The 22,679-nt window shown below is 39.4% G+C and overlaps 1 protein-coding gene across 2 annotated transcripts; it reads left to right on the forward strand.

The window, feature by feature from the left end:
• The first annotated feature begins 4,131 nt into the window (after positions 1 to 4,131).
• On the forward strand, positions 4,132 to 22,075 carry AP-2alpha (adaptor protein complex 2, subunit alpha). 2 transcript variants are annotated; one of them, XM_065230785.1, is made up of 8 exons: positions 4,132 to 4,593; positions 4,811 to 5,095; positions 13,834 to 14,045; positions 14,123 to 15,801; positions 15,857 to 16,000; positions 16,067 to 16,483; positions 19,941 to 20,145; positions 20,218 to 22,075. In XM_065230785.1, the coding sequence occupies exons 2-8, from the start codon at positions 5,032 to 5,034 to the stop codon at positions 20,293 to 20,295; spliced, it is 2,799 nt and encodes a 932-aa protein (XP_065086857.1). In that variant the 5' UTR covers positions 4,132 to 4,593; positions 4,811 to 5,031; the 3' UTR covers positions 20,296 to 22,075. The 2 variants fall into 2 exon arrangements, with proteins under 2 accessions (XP_065086857.1, XP_065086858.1); XM_065230786.1 differs by having other exon boundaries at positions 4,132 to 4,243.
• Positions 22,076 to 22,679: the final 604 nt, after the last annotated feature.

The raw sequence follows: 22,679 nt of genomic DNA on the forward strand, positions 1-22,679 counted from the left end.
TTGGACATGTTCCGGGTACCCCGGGGAAGTTGATTGAATATGAATTGAATTAAAACCCATTAAATCACATTAAAATACGATGATAAGGTAGCCTCACCAAATAGACTACACCCGGATATATTCCGGGTACCCCCAGGCAGTGGCGTAGCGTCACTGGATGACACGGGGGTGGGCGCTTGGTCACTGATAATGACAATAAAATAAATAAACTTGAATAAGTAAGAAGGGTCTGATCACACCATAGGTGGATAAATTCGGGTTTTTATATTCAAGATGGTGGCTTCCAGTTACAGGAAAATTGAAATGCATGGCTGACGACATTTTGAATTCAATATGGTGGCTTTCCGTTAGCAAAAAACTTGGAAATTCTGTCCACTATGGGTATTTTTGGAATTGGAGTGACGTGTATGGACGGAAAACCCGCCTGTATTTTTTTTATTTTTCTGTAACCGGAAGCCACCATATTGAATTTCAAAATAGCATCAGACATGGATTTCTGGACCCTACATGTCACTCGATTCCAAAAATGTTCATATTGTGGTGTATTAGACAATGTTTCCAAGTTTGTCTTCTATCGGAAGCCACCAGATTGAATTCAAAATGGCCTCAGACATCGATTTACGGTCGCTACACATCACCCCAATTCTTAAAATACCCATATTGAGGGGTATTTGACAGAACTTTCAAGTTTTTTTTCAAACTGGAAGCCGCCATCTTGAATTTCAAAATGGCCTCAGACATCTATTTCCGGACCCTACACGTCACCAAGATTCCAAAAATACTGATACTGTGGGTAATTTGGCAGTAATTCCCAGTTATTCTCGCACCGAAAGCCACCATATTGAATTCAAAATGGCGTCAGACATCGATTTCTGGTCCCTACACGTCACCCCAATTCTAAAAATACCCATACTGAGGGGTATTTGACAGAATTTACAAGTTTTTTTTTCAAACTGGAAGCCGCCATCTTGAATTTCAAAATGGCCTCAGACATCTATTTCAGGACCCTGTTACACGCCACCAAGATTCCAAAAATACTCATACTTTGGGTAATTTGGTAGTAATTCCCAGTTTTTCTCGCACCGGAAGCCGCCATATTGAATTCAAAATGGCGTCAGACATCGATTTCAGGTCCCTACACGTCACCCCAATTTTGAAAGTACTTATATTGAGAGATATTTGACAGAATTTCCAAGTTTTTTTCGAACCGGAAGCCACCAGCTTGAATTTCGAAATGGCCTCAGACATCGATTCTAGACCCTACACGTCACCAAGATTCCAAAAATACTCACACTTTGGGTAATTTGGCAGTAATTCCCAGTTTTTCTCGCACCGGAAGCCGCCATATTAAATTCAAAATAGCGTCAGACATCGATTTCCGGTCCCTACACGTCACCCCAATTCCAAAAATACCCATATTAAGGGATATTTGACAGAATTTTCAAGTTTTTCTCCAACCGGAAGCCACCATCTTGAATTTCAAAACGGCCTCAGGCATCGATTTCTGGACCCTACACGTTACCAAGACTCCAAAAATACTCATACTGTGCGTAATTTGGCAGTAATTCCCAATTTTACTACAACCGGAAGCAGCCATATTGAAGTCAAAATAGCGTCAGACATCGATTTCCAGTTCCTACACGTCACCCCAATTCTAAAAATACTCATATTGAGAGGTATTTGACAGAATTTTCAAGTTTTTCTCCAACCGGAAGCCACCATCTTGAATTTCAAATTGACCTCAGACATCAATTTCCGGTCCCTACACGTCATCCCGACTCCAAAAATACCAGTTTTGTGGGGTATTTGGCAGAATTTCCAAATTTTTCTCCAACCGGAAGCAGCCATATTGAAGTCGAAATAGCGTCAGACATCGATTTCCGGTCCCTTCACGTCACCCCAATTCTAAAAATACCCATATTGAGGGATATTTGACACAATTTTCAAGTTTTTCTATAACCGGAAGCCACCATCTTGAAATTCCGAATGGCCTCAATATCGATTTTTTGTCCCTACACGTCACCCCGACTCCAAAAATACCAGTTTTGTGGGGTATTTGGTGAAATTTCTAAGTTTTTCACTAGCCGGAAGCCGCCATCTTGAATTCAAAATAGCGTCAGACATGGGTTTCCGGTCACTACACGTCACCCGAATTCCAAAAATACCCATATTGAGGGATATTTGACAGAATTTTCAAGTTTTTCTCCAACCGGAAGCCACCATCTTGAATTTCAAAATGGCCTCAGACATCGATTTCCGAACCCCACACGTCACCAAGATTCCAAAAATACTCATACTGTGGGTAATTTGGCAATAATTCTCAGTTTTTCTCCCACCGGAAGCCGCCATCTTGAATTCAAAATGGCGTCAGGTAGCTATTTCCGGACCCTATACGTCACCCCAATTCTAAAAATACCCATATTGAGGGGTATTAGACATAATTTTCAAGTTTTTCTCCAACCGGAAGCCACCATCTTGAATTTCAAAACGGCCTCAGACATCGATTTCTGGACCCTACACGTTACCAAGACTCCAAAAATACTCATACTGTGGGTAATTTGGCAATAATTCCCAGTTTTTCTCCCACCGGAAGCCACCATCTTGAATTTCAAAATGGCCTCAGACATCGATTTCCGAACCCTACACGTCACCAAGACTCCAAAAATGCTCCTACTGTGGGTAATTTGGCAATAATTCCCAGTTTTTCTCGCACCGGAAGCCGCCATCTTGAATTCAAAATGGCGTCAGACATCTATTTCCGGACCCTATACGTCACCCCAATTCTAAAAATACCCATATTGAGGGGTATTTGACAGAATTTTCAAGTTTTTCTCCAACCGGAAGCCACCATCTTGAATTTCAGATTGACCTCAGACATCGATTTCCGGTCCCTACACGTCATCCCGACTCCAAAAATACCAGTTTTGTGGGGTATTTGGCAGAATTTCCAAATTTTTCCCAAACCGGAAGCCGCCATATTGAATTTCAAAATGGCCTCAGACATGGGTTTCCGATTCCTACACGTCACTCTTATTCCAAAAATACCCATATTGAGGAAGCCGAAGAAACAAAAAAAAAATTGATTGAAACAAATTTAGAAGTAATAAATTACCGAAAACCGCAACCATCGCTTATAGAACTCTAAGGTTTTCCTTCCAGTCGACTGCAGCGGAGGTTACGACTCTTGTCACTTAAAATCGTCACTTCAGTACGACTTTTGTCACCGAAATACGACTGTGAGAATAAGGTGAGAGTTCACCGGGTTCATCCCAAGTGACTTCTCTCACCTCACTCGCCAGCTGGAATCGGTTGACACGAGTGACTCGAGTCGTCTCACCTCATTCGCCACGCAGAATAACCCTGATTATCCCCCCTTATTCTGCGAGTCACGTGACTCTCTCTCACCGGTGAGGTGACAATAGTCACCTCGTGTGAGGTGACTCTCCATGCAAATCAAATGGAGAGTCACCTCACACGAGGTGACTATTGTCACCTCACCGGTGAGAGAGAGTCACGTGACTCGCAGAATAGGGGGGATCAACATTCGGCCACCATCTTCTTCTACGATGACATGAAACAAACACTGAATTAAAAACTCATCAGTTTCTTGACAGCGGGAAAATATATAGCGAAATATCGCTAATATTTTGAAACCCACCAAATCTTTCAAATATATTAAATATATATTACAATGTCTTGCCCCTTGCTGCTGTTCATACTTGGTATAAAGTTTAAGCTATGATGGTGTAAAATTTAATCTAAGGAGCGCACCCGCATAAACAATAACCATAAGAAGCGCCTAACCACCAATTCGGGATATCATCCCAACTTTATGTGGGATGGTCGTACCATCTATGATATCGTTAGAGTATGGTACCCGTTTATTAGGGTATACAATCGGTGAATTTGAAAAAAGTTAATTTTTAAATCTAATAATGAATTGTATTATTTTTGAGTGTAGGATAGAAAATCATTAGACCCCTTGTAAAGCGCTGTGCGATATTCGATTCTGATCTGACAACCGATGTGTCACTTTCACTTCGAATGTGCATGTGTGCGAGAAGAGAAGAGAGAAAACGCCAGCTAAATTTTAATGTGAACAACTACAAACGGTAAAGTATACCAGTATAATACCAAAGTAGCAGACGGACGAAGTAAAGAGCGAAAAAATCGATTGATTTTTATCCTTAATCCCGGAGCGAAGAACGGTTAGCAGTGAATCCTTTCTGGCCAACTACTCAAGGTATTGTGTTATGATTCCAGTTGGAGGGTGAAAAATTGCACAAAGATCACGTAATCGGGCCCAGGACCGGATTGAAAAGTCGTCAAAAGCGCTATTCTGTCCGATTTGTGTCGGGCTTAGCAGCAATTCGCAAGTGTGGAAGTGAAATTTTTTAGGGCGTCAAAAGAAGTGATTATCATCATCATACGTCGTCGTGGAGTTGTCGTTTTGCCTCTTTTCACCGCGTACATTGATTCATTCATTCATATTGTCATCTCCGGAGGCCACCACGGACAGCACGGGAAAAAGTTGTAGAACATTGCTAAGAGAAGTGCCCGTCTTTTTCCTTCTCCGTGCTCTGCACTGTGGATGTAAGTTTCTGAATCTGTTATCAGATAATTGAGCTAAATAAATTATTCTTTTCTCTGACCGATGCTCGATACGGAGGCAGTAACTTTCGCTGTTCAGTCTGCGGGTTAGAGTTGAGTAGACAAAGCAGGAAGGCGAAATTTTTCCTGTAGTGTTTAGTAAAGAAAGTGTTTGCGAATAAGTCGGTGTTCTTCATGTTTTTATTTGCATTCGATACAGATTCCCACTAGCAGCAAGGCAGTAGATTACGGAGGCGCTGCTGCAGCTGGTATGATTAGCTGAACTAAAGTAGGCAAAAGTGAATACAACATCGATCGGAAGTGCGTCTGTGAGTTGATTAGTTGCCTATTACTACAGGAAGCATTCGAGCCGATAAAAAAAAATTGCGGAAACAAGGAGATAAACAATAGTAATCGACCGGAGGACCGTGTTATTCTAGCATGGCACCTGTTCGGGGAGATGGAATGCGCGGCTTGGCCGTGTTCATATCCGACATACGTAATTGTAAGTACCTAAGATCTGGTAATTAGTCGTAATAACTTTTTAAATATTGCCAACCGAAGGTAAATTGACGTCGGGTCAAATTGATAGCGTTCGTTTTTTTTTTCAACGTTTATTTCTGCAAGATGATTCAATATTTCTCTATTTTTATATAATTGTTCAAGTTTCTTTTTGTTGCCACATTTATTAATAATAAACACATTTTTCACACATATCAATTATATTTTATGAGCTTTAATCACATTAACTCACAATATGCAGACAAGTGATAATAAATTAACTAAAGTTATTCTGCCGTTGTACACATAACTGTTCCATGTTCTATGGATCCTGATGTACCGTGAGACACATGTGCTTATTACGGCAGTATTGGAACAAGTCTTAAAAAGTCATAAAAAAAAACTCTTGATCAATTTATTTACATATTGAATGATTGAAACTAAAACTTGCGTAAATAATTTAACAAATCAATCTATTAGGTTTTATTACCTGTACACCAGTACTGGTTTTAACAAATATTGAATTGAAAATAAACTACAAACAAAGTAAATATTCACATAATACTTAAAATCATGATCAATTTGCCCCGGTTTATGGTACTTATTTCTTTTTCCTTATGCGTACAAAATAGAGTTCTCCTCATGAATAAAAAAAAATAAAATAGTTACTCAAATTTGGGTTCCTTTCCTCTGATCATTTTTAGTAGTTTTCATTTTGTTAGTGATACCCAGAAACTATTTAGTAAACATGATTTTAATCAATGTAAATTGCAAAGTGTAGAAAACCAAAATTCAAAAGTAGGTTAGTCAAGTCGAAATCACCTTTAGTTATAATTTGCTTACAATGTAGTGTAGTAACTGTATCAGTCTTTGTATTTAGATGGCGAGGGTTGACAGAAGAGCATACATATTTGATCCTGATGAATGTGGGCGTCTATAGTGGACTAACGGTATAATGAAAGAAATAAGGATTAGTAATTTCCATTTAATTCCACTACCTTAATTGCTTATCCTTGAAAGATACGCGTATTTCGTCGTCTACAATGTGCAGATCTCTTTAGTGTCTTGTACTAAAACTCGACTGAAAAAACCATCGCATCTTACCGATTATAAATTAGGGTACATTTTTTTCACTTCAAAGAACTAAGGTCTTATATCTATTTTCCAGTATGGACTACCTGCATATTGAACCCGTAGATGAACTAGTCATAGGATAAAAATCTCAATAAAGAATTAAAAAAAAAAAAACCTGGATATTTTTAATTGGTAAGATGCAATGGTTTTTATCAGTCGAGTATTAGTACAAGGGCTCTACCCCGTTTGACATGATAAAGTTTGATTTTCGTAATGTCCATTTGGCCTAAGAGCTATTTGGTATAAAAAAAGAGCTGCTCCATAAAAAGTTTGACCGATGAGAAATTTTACAGTTGACCGATTTTTGTTCCGACTAATCGGTCGATTGTTGCACCGACGTATATGGGAGTTGTTTGTCGGAGACATAATGATTGTCGAACCAACTGTTAAAATCGAATCAATTTATTTGCTGCTGTTAGAAGAAAATAGATGAAAACTATTTTCTTCTTATTCGCTCTTCAAGCTTATTGCTTATCGTATATTAGCTTATTGCGTGCTCTCAGTGTTCTAGGTGCACCTTCCACAGGTATTAATTGAGAGCTTTCGATGTCTGTACCATTTTTGCATTAGTATAATTGTGTGGCAAGTATATATACTTAGAAATTTTTACAGAAATCTGTAAAATTTTACCGAAATCTCAACAGCTGAATGTTCGGTAAACAGTTTTACAGTTTTCCTACAGTTTTCACAGATATCTGTAAAAAAAATTTTACAGATATCTGTGAAAAAATCACAGATATTTGTGGAAAAGTATAGGAAATCTGTGAAACTGTTTACCGAACGTTCAGCTGTTGAGATTTCGGTAAAATTTTACAGATTTCTGTAAAAAGTTCTAAGTTTGTAATCATACCATAGAGGTAACTCTAAGACCAGAAGGTCCCGAAGAAACTTGTTCAACTTTTTGGCTCAGCATCATACACTATGCACAGGGAAGTCGAGAAATTTTCCAACCCGAAAAATTCCCAGACCGGACCGGGAATCGAACCCAGCCATCTCCAGCATGGTCTTGCTTTGTAGGTGTGCCTTTACCGACTGAGCTACGAGAGGTCTCATAGATGAAAAGTATTGCATTTATTAAAAAAAAAAATCATTTTAAAACATGATCATGTTTTGTTTTACCAGTGCAATTCGTTATGAGAGAGTCATGCATTAATTTGTTTTGTCTAGCAATTTGTAAACCATCGCAGCAATCTGAATAAGATAATTTCGATTTGTCTTCGCTAGACCCAGTTTGCAGTATGTATTGCATTCGTTACAGAAAATATTTCTGACATTTTTTTTATGAAAAACATTATTTCGCATTATTTATTTTGGTATTGATAAGTTATAGCAAACACAAACCGCGCTGCTTGTTTCTAAGATATTCTATTTGCGGGACTCTTATTATCCGGAGATGAACTAGCCATAGGCTAAAAATCTCCTAAATAAAGAATTTGAAAAAAAGGACTCTTATTGGCATTGGCTCTGGTAACAACGATTGCCAAACTAATCATCCTTCTCCTTCATCCAAGGCCGACGTCGGTATTATATCTATACATTGAATGAATCAATTAATCAATCTCTGTGCAATTTCACTGGTTCTGATCGATAGGCGATCAACTCCATAAATCAGCTGAATTGTAAATACACTGAAGTCTTTTTTTACGCGGTTTTTTTTTACACGGTTTTTTTACACGGTTTTCCACGATTTACACGGTACGTTTTTAACGATTTCTCGACAACGATACAACCTATCGCCTTGATTCCAATCACATTATCCGTTTCAAGCTATAGGTAATCGAATGGCATACTTAAAAAAAATCACAATTTTTGGTGGAAATACAGAAATCTTTAAAATATGTCTATATGGACCATATCATGCATTAATTACAAATGGCATCCAAATCCGATTTTTTAAAAACATTTAAGCATGCGAAAAATCTAAATCTCGTAGGTTTTTTTTTACACGGTACGTATCCCCCGTGTAAAAAAAGACCTGAGTGTACACACTCTGGAAAATATTTAAAAAAAATACGTTCATTTGTACACGTTGAATCTAAAATCTAAAATACTTTGTACACGAAAAATACATTTCATACAAAAATCGTTTTGGTGTCTTCGGAGCACTTATTGCTTGCATCGTGCGCCGAAAACACCAAGACGATTTGACAACAACTCGCATTTTTATCACACTTTTTAATAAGTAAAAACGCGCTTGTTTGTCATGTTTGATGTGAAATGGCCAATAAATGTTCATAAATAATGAATAATGTTTTGTTTTAAACTTAAATTAAACAGATTAATTAAGTTAAATAAAATTATAATGATCATTAGTAAATATTGCCCCGCGCTCCTGTCAAATTTTCGTCAGCTTGTACCGGACAGCTTGTACCGAAGTCAGTGTTCATTGCATGAAGTTTTTGACAGTTCAGTGGAACCAACAATCAATTCGAAACTAACGATTTTAAATTGGCTCACTACTTGACTAGCCTATTGGTCCCAAGCAAATCGATTAACGTATCCCATTCTAGTATACATTCCAGTGCTACACTATGTTTATTTTGATTCGCTATGAAAGTTTGACAGATAAAATGAGGGGTTCGTGCTGAGCCAAAAAGTTGAGCTCGTTTCTTCGGGACCTTCTGGTCTTAGAGTTACCTCTATGGTGGAACTGTTTACAAGCACTTAGATTTTTTTTTTCGGAAAAAAATATTTTAAGAATTCCGAATTTTTATTTGAAATATGCCGAGGAAATGCGCGGTGAAAGGATGTTGCTCGTGGACATTGCAGAAGTATGGTTTACATCTCACTGCAGTCTGAAAAATATCGAGAAAATCTACCCAAGAAAAAATCGACTAAGTCCACGTAAACAGTACCACTGAACTGTCATCCGATTGAGGTTAACCCCGGCGGTGCAACACCTTATTGGCTCACTACTTGACTAGCCTATAAGAGAGTTACCTCTATGCTACGAGACAGTTGCGATTAGCTGACTTTTTTGTTTACCAAGAACTTTTGACCGATCACACTAGAACCAACCGGTGGAAACTAACGATTTTAAATTGACTCACTACTTGACTAGCGTTTTGGTCCCAAGTAAATCGATTACCGTATCCCATTCTAGTCAAAATTCTAGTACTACACTATATTTGTTTTGATTCGCTATGAATGTTTGACAGATAAAATGAGGGGTTCGTGGATTTTACTATGTTTCGAGGGGTGCATCGATGAGCTTGGGACAGAAGAGGGATTTTCTTTTTTTTTGTTTTCTCTATTTAGGAGATTTTCAGCCGCAGGCTGGTTCATCTCCGGAAAGAGGGATTTGTACCTAAATTATCTTGCAACGTGCAAAATAATAATTGATTGCATCGCAATATTTTGTACATTTCTTGGTGCCATTAATTAAATAACTACGATCAATTAATTAATAGAGTTAGAATATTGTTTTTGATTCCAAAAACTAGTTAAATTTGAGAAGTATACAAAACATAAAGGCGATCGAATTTCTGTTCGATTGCAATACTCTCAAATTTAATCTAGTAAGAATAAGAAATCCTCGTAAAAATTCTAATGGAAGCGTTTGATTGGCTTGGGAGTTCATTTTTCATGTTTCAAACAATTAATAATTTTAAATGATGTATAAAATGCTCAAAAATTCGGAGTGGATAAGGAACAAGATTTTGATTAAACTATAAAATATCGCCAGGACAATTTCGAAAATGATTAATATTTTAGTAACATATCTTTGTATTCCACAAAATGTGATTTGGCTTATAGGACTTCAAGATCTAAACTCCAGGAATATATGAAGATCTTTAAATACTGGTTTTCTCATTCTCAGATCTCTTGTATGCTTTTTCTGATGTACCAAAACAAGATTTAGGCTCATTTTTCGCAGTGAAACTCTTTGATTTTATACGGTTATTTTTTGTTTAAGACGGATGTTGGGGTTTGGTTTATTATTAAATAACCGGGAATTGAACAATTGAATTTGAATGGACACCCTGGCCCAGGGATATTTTTTTCTAACTTCAAGAACTTTAAAGAACGAATTCTCACATGACCATAATTTGAAGAGCCCCTTTCTCATTTGAAGCTCATCGTCACTGTCAATTGAGTCACTTACTATCATTTGATATACGACAGTGGAGTATGGAAGAAACTCAGCAAAATAATCCCGAACAGACAAGTCGACCCAATGTCGGATCAATGTACGGCAAATTTAAGGTCGATGTCAACCAAATGTCGTGTTGTTGTTGGGTCAATTTGGGTTTATGTCGGGTCAACATCGGGTTGGGATTTGGTAGAAGTCAGGTTGGTGTCAGGTTGGCTTAGCTTTTTCACCGGAATGTCGACCAGAGCTCCGTTTACACTTACAGGTAAACGGGCATACATTTCAACGAAGAGATTCACATTTCTACATATACCTAATATGTATAAATTTCTTTCGTTTCGATGAAATTTATGCCTGGAATTCAGATGCAGGATAGTTTTAATGTCTATACCTTTCTCTCCCTTCACCATCACTCCATATCCCATCATCTTGACGAGAGATGAGTTACTTGCATGGTGCACGCCCAAGTCGTACTACAGGGTAATATGCCGAGCGTGGTTATATCACAAAAACCACGCAGGAACGGAAATCGATGGAGCTGAGGAATAATGAGGTAAATTCTACGCAGTATTTTAAAGGAGCCAACTCTAAGCTGATAATAATAGCAATTAATAATCAATCAACCATAAAAAAGGTAAGAATGAATTTATTTATTTTAAATGCAGTAATGACCCAATTTTGTCAGCTTCAGACTTTTTTCTTTCAATAATTTTACATACCCATAAATCAAAATTTTTCTCATTCATCGTTAAGAGGGATATTTAATGTATACTTTGGTGCAATAGGTTCAAGAAGATTACTGAAAAAGGACATGGGTTTTATAGAACATTGGAAAACATTGTCAAAAAAGGGGGCTGACAAAATCGGGACATTACTGTATTCCATTTACATTTACATGATTTATCACATATTTCCGGAGAGCTTCGAGGTTGGAGCGTAGTTGCTTTTGTAGATACGCGCAGAGAAATGATTTTTAAATTCAAATGCATATATATTTTTGGTATTGATTTAAATATATTATTCGGTTGATTCAAAGAAAAATATTTTTTAATCAACAAACTGGTTGTAAAGCCAATATTCTGTTTGTTGATTATAAAAACCATTTTGTTGATTCAAAAATATGTTTTGTTGGAATAGTGATACAATATGTTTGAATCAATAACAAAATACATTAGGCCCTGAAACAAAATTCAATTTTTCTGCGTGTAGGCACGTCATTTGTCGGTTTCTCGCGGATTGGGGCTCAATCTGGAAAAACTAATAACACAAACAGGTAGAGGAATAGTTCCTCTATGATTTGGTATAGTTTGTTTGCAGGATTGTTCTTTTGTTCGCGGGAGACCGGCAATTGACGTGTTTGTTTGCAGGGACGATTGCGCCCAGATCTCAGGGTTCTCCGGATTTATGGTCCTAATACAATATGAGCCTAAAAGCTGCAGTGACCTAGTGAGCACCATAGCTCGAGCCGTCTGTTAGTATTGTGTATCGCATGGAGAGCCCAATCGAGATGCTAGCCTATTAAGACTGCAGTTGGTCAACTCTCGAAAAAAAAACAAAAAAAAAATACCTACTCTTAAGTATATTCTACCCAAAATTAAGTTTAATTCACGTACATTTGAGAATATACAATTTAGTCAAAAGTAACTTATTTGGCTGAACTATATCGTTGCGTCGAATCTCTCGTTTCTTATTTGACAACAACAAAGAGTGCAAGTGAGAGGCTGAACTCAATATTAAGTATGTAAAAAGAACTCAAATTTTGGGTATTTTTTCTCCGTGTTGTCTGTCAGAAATAACCTGCTATTCCAAGGTTTATTTGAACATTTTCCATCTGTCAATTTTAAGTAAAAATAATTCACCAAATGGAACACAGCCTAAGTCCACTTAACTTTTATCCGATTGAGGTTAACTCCGACGGTGCAAATCCTAATTGCAATGTATGGAAAAGGCAAGATTAGATCATATATAAAGAGTGATACGGTCAAAATTTGGTCAAGGGAAAACGCGTGTAAATCGGTGAAATCGTTTATTTAAAAAATCAAATAAAATTTCTTTTTCAAGTTCAATTAGTATAAAATTCAGGAAAAATATTCAGTTAGGCTTCCGCTTTTCCAAATCCGAATTGCCGGGCCTTACGCTTGACCCCTGCCATCAGATTTTGTACAGCCACCTTGTCCACCTTCTTCGCCGCAGAAAGCCAGTTTGCCTTGAACTGCTGCTCGCCCTTAGCAGTTTTTTTGGTCTTCTTTAGGTTCCGCTTGACAATAGCCCAGTATTTCTCAATTGGGCGGAGCTCTGGCGTGTTGGGAGGGTTCTTGTCCTTGGGAACCACCTGCACGTTGTTGGCGGCGTACCACTCCATGGCCTTTTTACCGTAATGGCAAGATGCCAAATCCGGCCAAAACAGTACGGAACAACCGTGTTTCTTCAGGAAAGGCAGCAGACGTTTATTCAAACACTCTTTCACGTAAATTTCTTGGTTGACAGTCCCGGAAGCTATGAAAATGCTGCTTTTCAAGCCACAGGTACAGATGGCTTGCCAAACCAGATATTTCTTTGCGAACTTTGACAGTTTCATGTGCTTGAAAATATCTGCTACCTTTCCCCTTCCTTTTGCCGTATAAAACTCCTGTCCCGGAAGCTGCTTGTAGTCGGCTTTGACGTAGGTTTCGTCGTCCATTACCACGCAGTCAAACTTTGTCAGCATCGTCGTGTACAGCCTCCGGGATCGCGCTTTGGCCGTCGTATTTTGTTTATCATCGCGATTTGGAGTCACTACCTTCTTGTAAGTCGATAGTCCGGCTCGTTTTTTGGCTCGATGCACGGTTGTAGACGATACACCCAGCTTATTTGCGGCATCTCGGAGAGAGAGGTTAGGGTTTCGCTTGAAACTACCGGAAACTCTCTTTGTCGTCTCAGTGGCTTCCGGTTTTCGATTTCCCCCCGATCCAGACTTCCTGGCTGTCGACAAACGATCCCCAAACACTTTAATTACATTTGTAACGGTTGATTTGGCAACTTTTAGCGATTTTGCCAACTTTGCGTCGTTTTTCTCGGCTTTGTATTTTCCAGATGAGAATGATATGCTTTTATGGGCAGTGTAGTAAGTTATGGCCCATCTGTGAATTGTTATCACGCATCTGATTGTCTGGGTAGATCATTATGCTTACCATCAGGCTGCGGTATGGTAGAAGTCGGGTTGGCTCAGGTTTTTCGTCGATATGTTCTCAGGTTACTTCAAGCGTTCATCAATTGAAGATTCGTCAATTGTAAAAGCAGATCAAAATCAGTCGAATGTCCTTTGAAAGTGGATCTAATAGGATTTCCATCATTTTTATTCAATTGTATTTTGTATTTGAGGGTACCAGCACTGTTTGCCACAACATATATGAATGCAAAATTTATGGCAAACTTGGAGACAGGCATTGAGTACCAGTTTTCACGTCACATCCTCTATATATATATTTGCTGGCTTAAGTAGCTGCAAATAAAGCTGGCATACTTACAATCCACAGGTAAAAGCAAAGAAGCTGAAATCAAGCGAATCAACAAGGAGCTCGCCAACATTCGGAGCAAGTTCAAAGGTGATAAAACGTTGGACGGTTATCAGAAGAAGAAGTACGTGTGCAAGTTGCTGTTCATCTTCCTGCTTGGTCATGATATCGACTTCGGTCAGATGGAGGCTGTAAATTTACTGTCCTCGAACAAGTACTCCGAGAAGCAAATTGTGAGTGGTTAATTTTTACAAAAAAAAAAAAAAAAAAAAAAAAATGATAAATTAACTTATTTTTTTTTCAATCGTAGGGCTATCTGTTCATTTCGGTGTTAGTCAACACCAACAGTGACCTGATCAAGCTCATTATCCAGAGCATCAAGAACGACTTGCAATCACGTAATCCTATCCATGTGAATCTGGCACTGCAGTGCATTGCCAACATTGGCAGCCGGGACATGGCCGAAGCATTCTCAACCGAAATACCCAAGCTGCTCGTTTCGGGCGACACGATGGATGTGGTAAAGCAATCGGCTGCTTTGTGTCTATTGCGTTTATATCGTACTTGTCCGGATATCATCCCTGGAGGCGAATGGACCAGCAGGATCATTCATCTTTTAAACGATCAGCACATGGGCGTAGTGACGGCGGCTACCAGCTTGATTGATGCGCTGGTCAAGAAAAATCCCGATGAATATAAAGGATGCGTCAGTTTGGCCGTCTCGAGATTGTCTCGCATCGTAACCGCTTCCTATACGGATTTGCAAGACTATACGTACTATTTCGTACCGGCACCGTGGCTATCTGTTAAATTGTTGCGATTATTGCAAAACTACAATCCACCCACTGAAGATCCTGGCGTACGGGGACGACTTAACGAGTGTTTGGAGACGATTCTGAACAAAGCCCAAGAACCACCGAAGAGCAAAAAAGTTCAACATTCCAATGCCAAGAATGCGGTTCTCTTTGAAGCAATCAACTTGATTATTCACAACGATAGTGAAGCAAATTTGTTGGTTCGAGCTTGCAATCAACTAGGACAGTTCCTCAGCAATCGTGAGACAAATTTACGTTACTTAGCTCTGGAATCGATGTGCCATTTGGCCACTTCTGAATTTTCCCACGAAGCCGTTAAGAAACACCAGGAAGTGGTTATTCTTTCAATGAAAATGGAGAAGGATGTCTCGGTGCGTCAGCAAGCAGTAGATCTTCTATACGCCATGTGCGATCGTACCAATGCTGAAGAAATTGTACAGGAAATGTTGAACTATCTTGAAACGGCCGATTATTCGATTCGTGAAGAAATGGTTTTGAAGGTAGCCATCTTGGCAGAAAAATATGCTACGGATTTCACTTGGTACGTGGATGTTATTCTGAATCTGATTCGAATCGCCGGTGATTACGTTTCCGAAGAAGTCTGGTACCGAGTGATTCAGATAGTTATCAATCGAGAGGAAGTTCAAGGCTATGCGGCGAAAACTGTCTTCGAGGCTTTGCAAGCACCAGCCTGTCACGAAAATATGGTCAAAGTCGGTGGTTACATTCTCGGAGAATTCGGAAACTTGATAGCTGGTGATTCACGTTCTGCCCCAATGGTACAATTCAAATTGTTACACTCGAAATATCATCTCTGCTCATCTATGACCCGCGCTCTATTGCTGTCGACGTATATAAAATTCATCAATCTATTCCCTGAGATTCGTTCCACTATTCAGGATGTATTCCGGCAGCACAGTAATCTGCGTTCGGCCGATGCCGAGCTACAGCAACGAGCGAGTGAATATCTTCAGCTGAGCATTGTCGCATCGACAGACGTATTGGCTACGGTTCTCGAGGAAATGCCATCCTTTCCGGAGCGAGAAAGTTCTATTTTAGCAGTGCTGAAGAAAAAGAAACCTGGTCGGGTCCCGGAGAATGCCGAAATACGTGACAAGAGTCCAGTACCGAATTCCCACAATGCTCACGCTGCTCAAACAAATCACATTGCAGGGTAAGTTAATTTGAATCCAAAAGTATCATGTAACCAACGTAAATCTACATTTCAGTGTAAACTCCAATGCAAGCTCCGATCTACTCGGATTAAGCACACCGCCGGCAACGCAGTCTCAAACTGGAACACTGATTGACGTCCTTGGAGATATTTACAGCACCACGAACGGTACTGGCAATGTGATTAACAACGCCAAAAAGTATGACAAAGTGAAATATCAACATTTTTCTGAGTTGAAGTATAATTTCTCAACTACCGTTTCCAGATTTGTCTTCAAAAACAATGGTGTTTTGTTCGAAAACGATCTCCTACAGATCGGTGTCAAGAGCGAATTCCGCCAAAATCTCGGACGCCTTGGTCTGTACTATGGCAACAAAACTCAAACGGCGTTGCAAAACTTTGTTCCGACTTTGCAATGGTCGCCGGAAGACGCTCTGAAACTGAACGTTCAGATCAAAGCCGTGGAACCAACGTTGGAAGCCGGAGCACAAATCCAACAGCTTCTGACGGCCGAATGTGTCGACAACTACAGCGAAGCACCGTCCATTGTAATTAGTTTCCGGGTGAACGGTGGAGCGACACAAAAAATCATTGTTCTGCTACCGTTGACCGTTAATAAGTTCTTCGAGCCAACCGAAATGAACGCCGAGTCTTTCTTTGCACGGTGGAAAAACCTCGGAGGGTGAGTAGTGGAATGCCTTTTTATGGGTTCTGATGACTGTGCAGAAAGATCAGATGAACTTTTATTTTTATTTTTATTCTTTATTAACGAGATTTGAATTGAGCAGTCCTCTCTTGATACTGATTCACACTTCAATCAATTATCAAGGTACTGATAAGAATGCATGATACTATGCACATGTTTGGGTGTATTATGTTTCATTTTTGCTTGTTTGTCAGTGCCCAGTTTTAGTTGCGATGATCTAAACGTTGAGAAATTCTAGATTTGATACATGTTCCTAGATATTTTTTTTGCTCTATTAGAGAGACTTTCAGCATTGGGCTGGTTTCTTCTCTTAAAAACGAGGGGTGGGGAATTCAGACGGGTGAGGTTCCAGAAGAGAACCCCGGGGATATGGAGTTAGGGATAGAGTTGGCGGGATCTCCTATAGAAATGTTGCTTTTATCCTTTCCTTTATTTAACGTCGGTCTCTGTTCCGCAATCTAGTGCCAATCACCGACGGACATCTATTGCCATCCATTGACGTCAAACGAATGTGCAGGAACGCAGCTTCCACACCTGCGCACCCAAACACACATTGGTCGGGACCAACGGCTTGACTTCCCTTCCGAAGGCTGGGATTGAACCCAGACCCATTGGGGTGAGAAGCAGTCACGCTTACCACTACACCACCGGCGCCGGCAAATGTTGCTTTTATAATCAGTGTTGTTTTATAAAATAAAACAGCTAAAAAGGTTATCTTCCATTTAATTCCACTGAATTAAGTTTTGTTTTTGTTTTTGGTTCCCCAACGTATTCAAATAGGGATACTTCTTCCAGCATACATCATTTATGCAATAAACACCATCGAGTTGGAAAATGATTCCTGCAGCAGTTTGCAGCAGTGAGCTTTTATTTAAGTGAAATCGGCGGCTGAACTCATTGTTTACAAAAGCAGTTTCGTCCTAATGAAATGTTGGCATCGATTTGTTTAATCCAATAGCTCATTGGTGAATTTTTCGCTAAGGCTGTGAACCATTTCATTTGGCGAGTTAAATTTAACTCGTGGTTAAAAGTGACATTTCGAAAGTTATTTTCTATGTTCGAAAATCACCGTGCTGTCGATCGACCGGTTTTCGAGCCACAGTTGTCAAAATTTAACTTCTTGTCTGTCAGAAATAACCATGTTTGAGTGTTCACTCGGCTGTCGACAAAAGCAGGCCACTCTCGATGTGTGCTACGCGATCGTCTGTTTTCTCGGCAGCAACCATTGTGTGGTCCTCCTCATTGTTCTTCATTAGCAGTTCTTTCGGTCGATGCGTCGTCGACTTTGGAAAGCAACCGTTTCGTGATGAGTGTGTGAGTGCTGACTACGTTTTGCGTCCATTGCTGCAATGGACGCGCTCTGACCCTCGTTGGCGTACAGCAATTTGCCATACAATGAAACTACTGCAAGCGGCTCCAGTTCTGATGGAGGAGGCTTTTTGGATAGCGGAAGATAAAGTGTTTATTGTGTTGTACCTTTTGACTATAGTTTTAAGATGTATTGTATAGTAACCAAGAATCCTCGGCTCTGTAAAGTTAATTCGGTTGAGCCTTATCAAATAAATTAATAAACAACAAGAAATAACCATGCTCGGATAAAGGGTGTCCACGATGAAATTGCCACACACAAAATTGATTCGCAAAATTCGAGTTTTCATCCGATTGCCATCAAATTTTCAGGGATTGAGAAATAACTATTAAACTTCATTTTACCATTTTACTCGTATTTTATTTACAGTCCATACGCAAATGCCCGCACCTTGGCCTTAACCCCGGCCATAAGATTCTGCACAACCTGTGAATCAACCGTTTTTTTGCATGTAAACCCATACTTTCTTCAGTTCCTCGACTGTCTTCACTACCTTAGGTCATTTAAGAAGGTGCTGCTTCATAATCGCCCAGTACTTCTCGATGGGGCGGAGCTCCGGAGTGTTGGGAGGGTTGAACATTTTCGGCACGAAATTGACCTTATTGTCCGCATACCACTTCAGCACGTCCTTGGAGTAGTGGCATGAAGCCAAATCCGGCCAGAAGATTGTTGGGACGTTGTGGGCCTTCAGGAGAGGAAGCAGCCGCTTCTGGAGGCACTCTTTTATGTACACCTGTCCGTTCATCGTGTCCTGGGTCACGAAAGGTGCACTCCGCTTCCCGCACGTGCAGATGGCTTGCCAAACCAGGAATTTCTTCGCAAATTTGGACATCTTCTGAGTGCGGACATGCTCCGGAACGCTGAACTTATCCTTGGCCGTGAAAAACAGGTTGCCGGGGATCTGTTTAAGTCGGCCTTCACATATGTTTCGTCGTCCATGATGCAGCATTCAACTTTCGTCAGCATGTTGAGGTACAACTTCCTGGCACGGGTTTTGGCGGACTTGTTCTGCTTCTCGTCGCAATTAGGGGCCTTTTGTACCTTGAACGTTCGAAGCCCAGCCTTAGTTTGGCCTTCTGGACAAAACTTCGGCTTAGGTGCAGCTTCTTAGCCACATCTCTAACGGAGGCGTTCGGATTTCGGTTGAAGGCCCCAACTACGCGGTTGTGATTTTTGGTGTTGTACAGAATACTTTTTCCTTCACTTCTGGGCTTCCGATCGGTGGTCAACCGTTCCTCGAACCGCTTAATCACTCGCGACACCGTGGAATTCGCGATTCCCAACGTTTAAGCGATGGAACGATGCGAGAGATCCTTGTTCTCGTGATGAATGCGCAAGATTTTATCACGCACGAGCTGTTCTTTCGACTCCATTTCCGCGAGTTTTGATCACAGGACTTTAAAACTTGCAGGATGTAAATAATGCACTATGAACTAAATCCACCTAAATTTTCATTAAATTCTACCCAACGGTTAAAAAGTTAGAGCAATTTCATCGTGGACACCCTTTAGCAGGGTTCATCGATAACTTTCCATCTGTCAAATTTTAACCAAAAGTTAAAATCGACAGTGAGCATTCATAAGGGCGTATACGCGATGATCGATTCTCTTCATCGATTTTCTCTTTTGTTAATAACTCGCTAGATTTAACGTTTGTCGGTGCGTTTGCTGTTGCTTTTGATAGCCAATGCAACCTGTTACAACTCTACATTGAATAAATTCTACAAAATTGTTTCGCTTAGCTGTAGCAATGCAAAGAGAAAATCGATGAAGAGAATCGATCATCGCGTATAGGCCCTTATGCATACGCACATGACCTCGAATTTTCGGAAATGGAATAGGAATCTTCTTTGCAAAATTGTTCTGAAACCACTGTTGAAAATCCTTGCTTAATCCTCCCCTCTGTTATTCCATATTAAATTTTCATAGAACTGTACTCTTGCGTTGTGCAATATCGATGTTAATTATGCCTGATATGAATCATTTTCAAAAGATGCGTACACTCAACGCTCAATGGAAGTACATTGTCAACCATACTTCTGAAACCTCTCTTTCCATTCAATAGTGAGCAACAACGAGCGCAACGCGTCTTCAAGGCACAGCAACCTCTAGATCTGCCCGGTGCTCGGAATAAGTTGATCGGATTTGGCATGCAGCTGCTGGAAGGAGTCGACCCAAATCCGGATAACATGGTTTGCGCGGGAATCATTCATACTCAAGCTCACAAGGTGGGCTGTCTGCTTCGTCTTGAACCAAACAAGCAAGCACAGGTGAGTCACCGTGCGCATCATGAGAAATATTCAAAATTAATATAAAAATTTATGTTTCGTTCTCTTTTTCAGATGTTCCGCCTGACAATTCGCTCCAGTTTAGAGAATGTCACGCAGGAAATGTGTAATCTACTGGTAGACCAATTTTAAGCGTGGAACGGCAGGCTAGTTTTTTTTCCTTTCGTTATAAATGATGCTGGTGTGTAGTAATGTTGATTAATATTAGTAGGAAACTGTAGTGTTTTCGTTCTTCGCCTATAGAAGAAGTCATGCAAACATACAACACATACTGCGGCAAAAGTAATGCATATAATAACAGTAATATTGATATGGAAATATTGTATCACCAGAGATGAAACAAGATTTTGCGAACGATTGCGGAGTGGAATAATAACTATAGCAGCATTTGAATTGTGGGGCGAGTATGTGTGCAAATTAAAGCAGAAGATCATTAATAAGCAACATATGGTGATGTTGGTATGTTGAATCGTAGAATAAAAGCTGTTGTAATGTTGCTAGCAGATCGCAAAACTGTTCAAGGCAGTGAAGGATAAGTGAGGAAGCGAGGAAAGGCGGCTCCAGACTGTCGCGAGAGGAAATCGAAAGCAAACCATTTTGCTGTGAATGTGTGACACGATTTATCATGTTCTTCTCTCACTCTGGTCTTCTGCTTCCCACAATGTATCAAAGATTAGGCTGAGGACAAAACAAAAATTAAATCCTAAATGTAACGATTATGATTCCGGATATGTATTTGTTGAAATTGATTAGAGCAAAAGTATTTTGGACTTCTAACGACAAGTAGTTGATTTAGTTTTACACTAACTAAAAATTGCAACTTATAAATCTCATTTATTGCTTAGACATATTACGAAACGCAGACATTAGGGGATAAAGAACACAATTTGAGGACAATTAGACTAATAGTAGTTACGAGTAGGTATTGTGAAATTGAGACAAGGATCAAGATATTTGCAGAATGTTGAAACACGTAAATAGATTTCATCGTGAATCAAGGCTGACATTGCAGTAAATAAATAAAATCATCATCACACACGCACGTTATCCATGTCTTGTTTACGCGTTTCTTATTGTTCTGAATTTTAATACCAGCATTGCACAAAGCATTATCATCATCGGTGCAATAAAATAAGTTTTTTAACTGTGCGAGGCAGACTGCATTCAGGACTAAAATCGCATAGGTCTTTTATTCCACCCTTTGTAGCCATTTTATTGACCAATTCGTACCTAAGCCGTTGTACTGCTTGTCATTTAAATGGCATCCGCTTGCGTTTTTCGGTGTTCTATTCCTTCTTTTTATAACTCATATATGCATATATCGTTATTAATATATTACGTTATACTGTTTGTATATCATGGAAAGTTGTCCCATATACATATTGTGCGGAAAAATGAACAAGATAAACAAAAAGTAAAGGAACCAGGAACATAAGCTGAGAAACTAATGTGTAGTGTATGTAAACTATTGGCTGACGTAGTTCTTTTTTCTTTACTTTCGCTGAACTGAGCTAGAACAAAACATCATTGACTGTCACCCGATATTCGTACGGAGGAATGAAAGTTACAAAATAATTAAAAAAAAAATACAAAACACGCTAGATAACGATTTGTCCCCCAGTCCTTCCTCGATATGATGTAATAGCATCTGGCAAAATTCACTTTTCATCCATTATTCTCTAATGTTTAATTATTAACAAAAATACAGAATACGAAGGACAAAACAGAAATACTATACTACTCGCCCTCACTGCGCGAGGGCAAAAAAAAAAACGGAAGTAGATCGTTTATGGATCGGAACAACACACAAGAATATTAGCAGCGCGAATGGAAAATAAATACACTAAAACTATATTTAAAACCATAATAAGATAAAACAAGAGGAAAAATATACAAAGGTTATTGAAGATTAGTTTATTGTTTTTATTTAACTGTTTATTAACTCCTATCTTGGATCAATTACTGGATTGATGTGATTTACTTGTTGCATAACAGCCATAATATTTTGAATGGAAAAATATAATAATTACGGCGATTGTATGCCATTCCGCGGAAGTCCATTTCCCTTCCACTTGGCGGAAGACCCCATCGCGCGGAATACCGAATAGAACGTTTTCGTGGTTGTTTTTTTGGTAAATAGGGTAAATGCTGCTATGATTGTGGTACGTTATGAGCCATAGGTTGCTTATGGAGACTCCATAAGCAACTATAGAAACCTAATGCTTCTAACGTACCGCAACTATAGGAGCAACTACACGTTGAAACACAATGGCTACTAACAATTGCCGTAAATACAAATTCAGGCGAAATAAAGGCAAAGGTAATGGCATGTGATGAGTTCTGATCATTTTATATCCGAAAACGGTAGGCGAAACTTAGTACGAGAGACAGCATTTCGCTGGCGATATGTCTGTCCGAAAACTAGTGCCTCCGCGGAAAGACGCTCCAACCATGGATTATGTTTCGTTTAAAGTAAAGTCGACCACTTTGTGAAACAGTTTTGGCGTGATTTTCTA

This window comes from Ochlerotatus camptorhynchus, unplaced genomic scaffold, assembly GCF_037179485.1.
Source record: "Ochlerotatus camptorhynchus isolate MF236.1 unplaced genomic scaffold, CSIRO-AGI_Acam_v1.1 ptg000331l, whole genome shotgun sequence".
Classification (NCBI taxonomy): Eukaryota; Metazoa; Arthropoda; class Insecta; order Diptera; family Culicidae; genus Ochlerotatus; species Ochlerotatus camptorhynchus.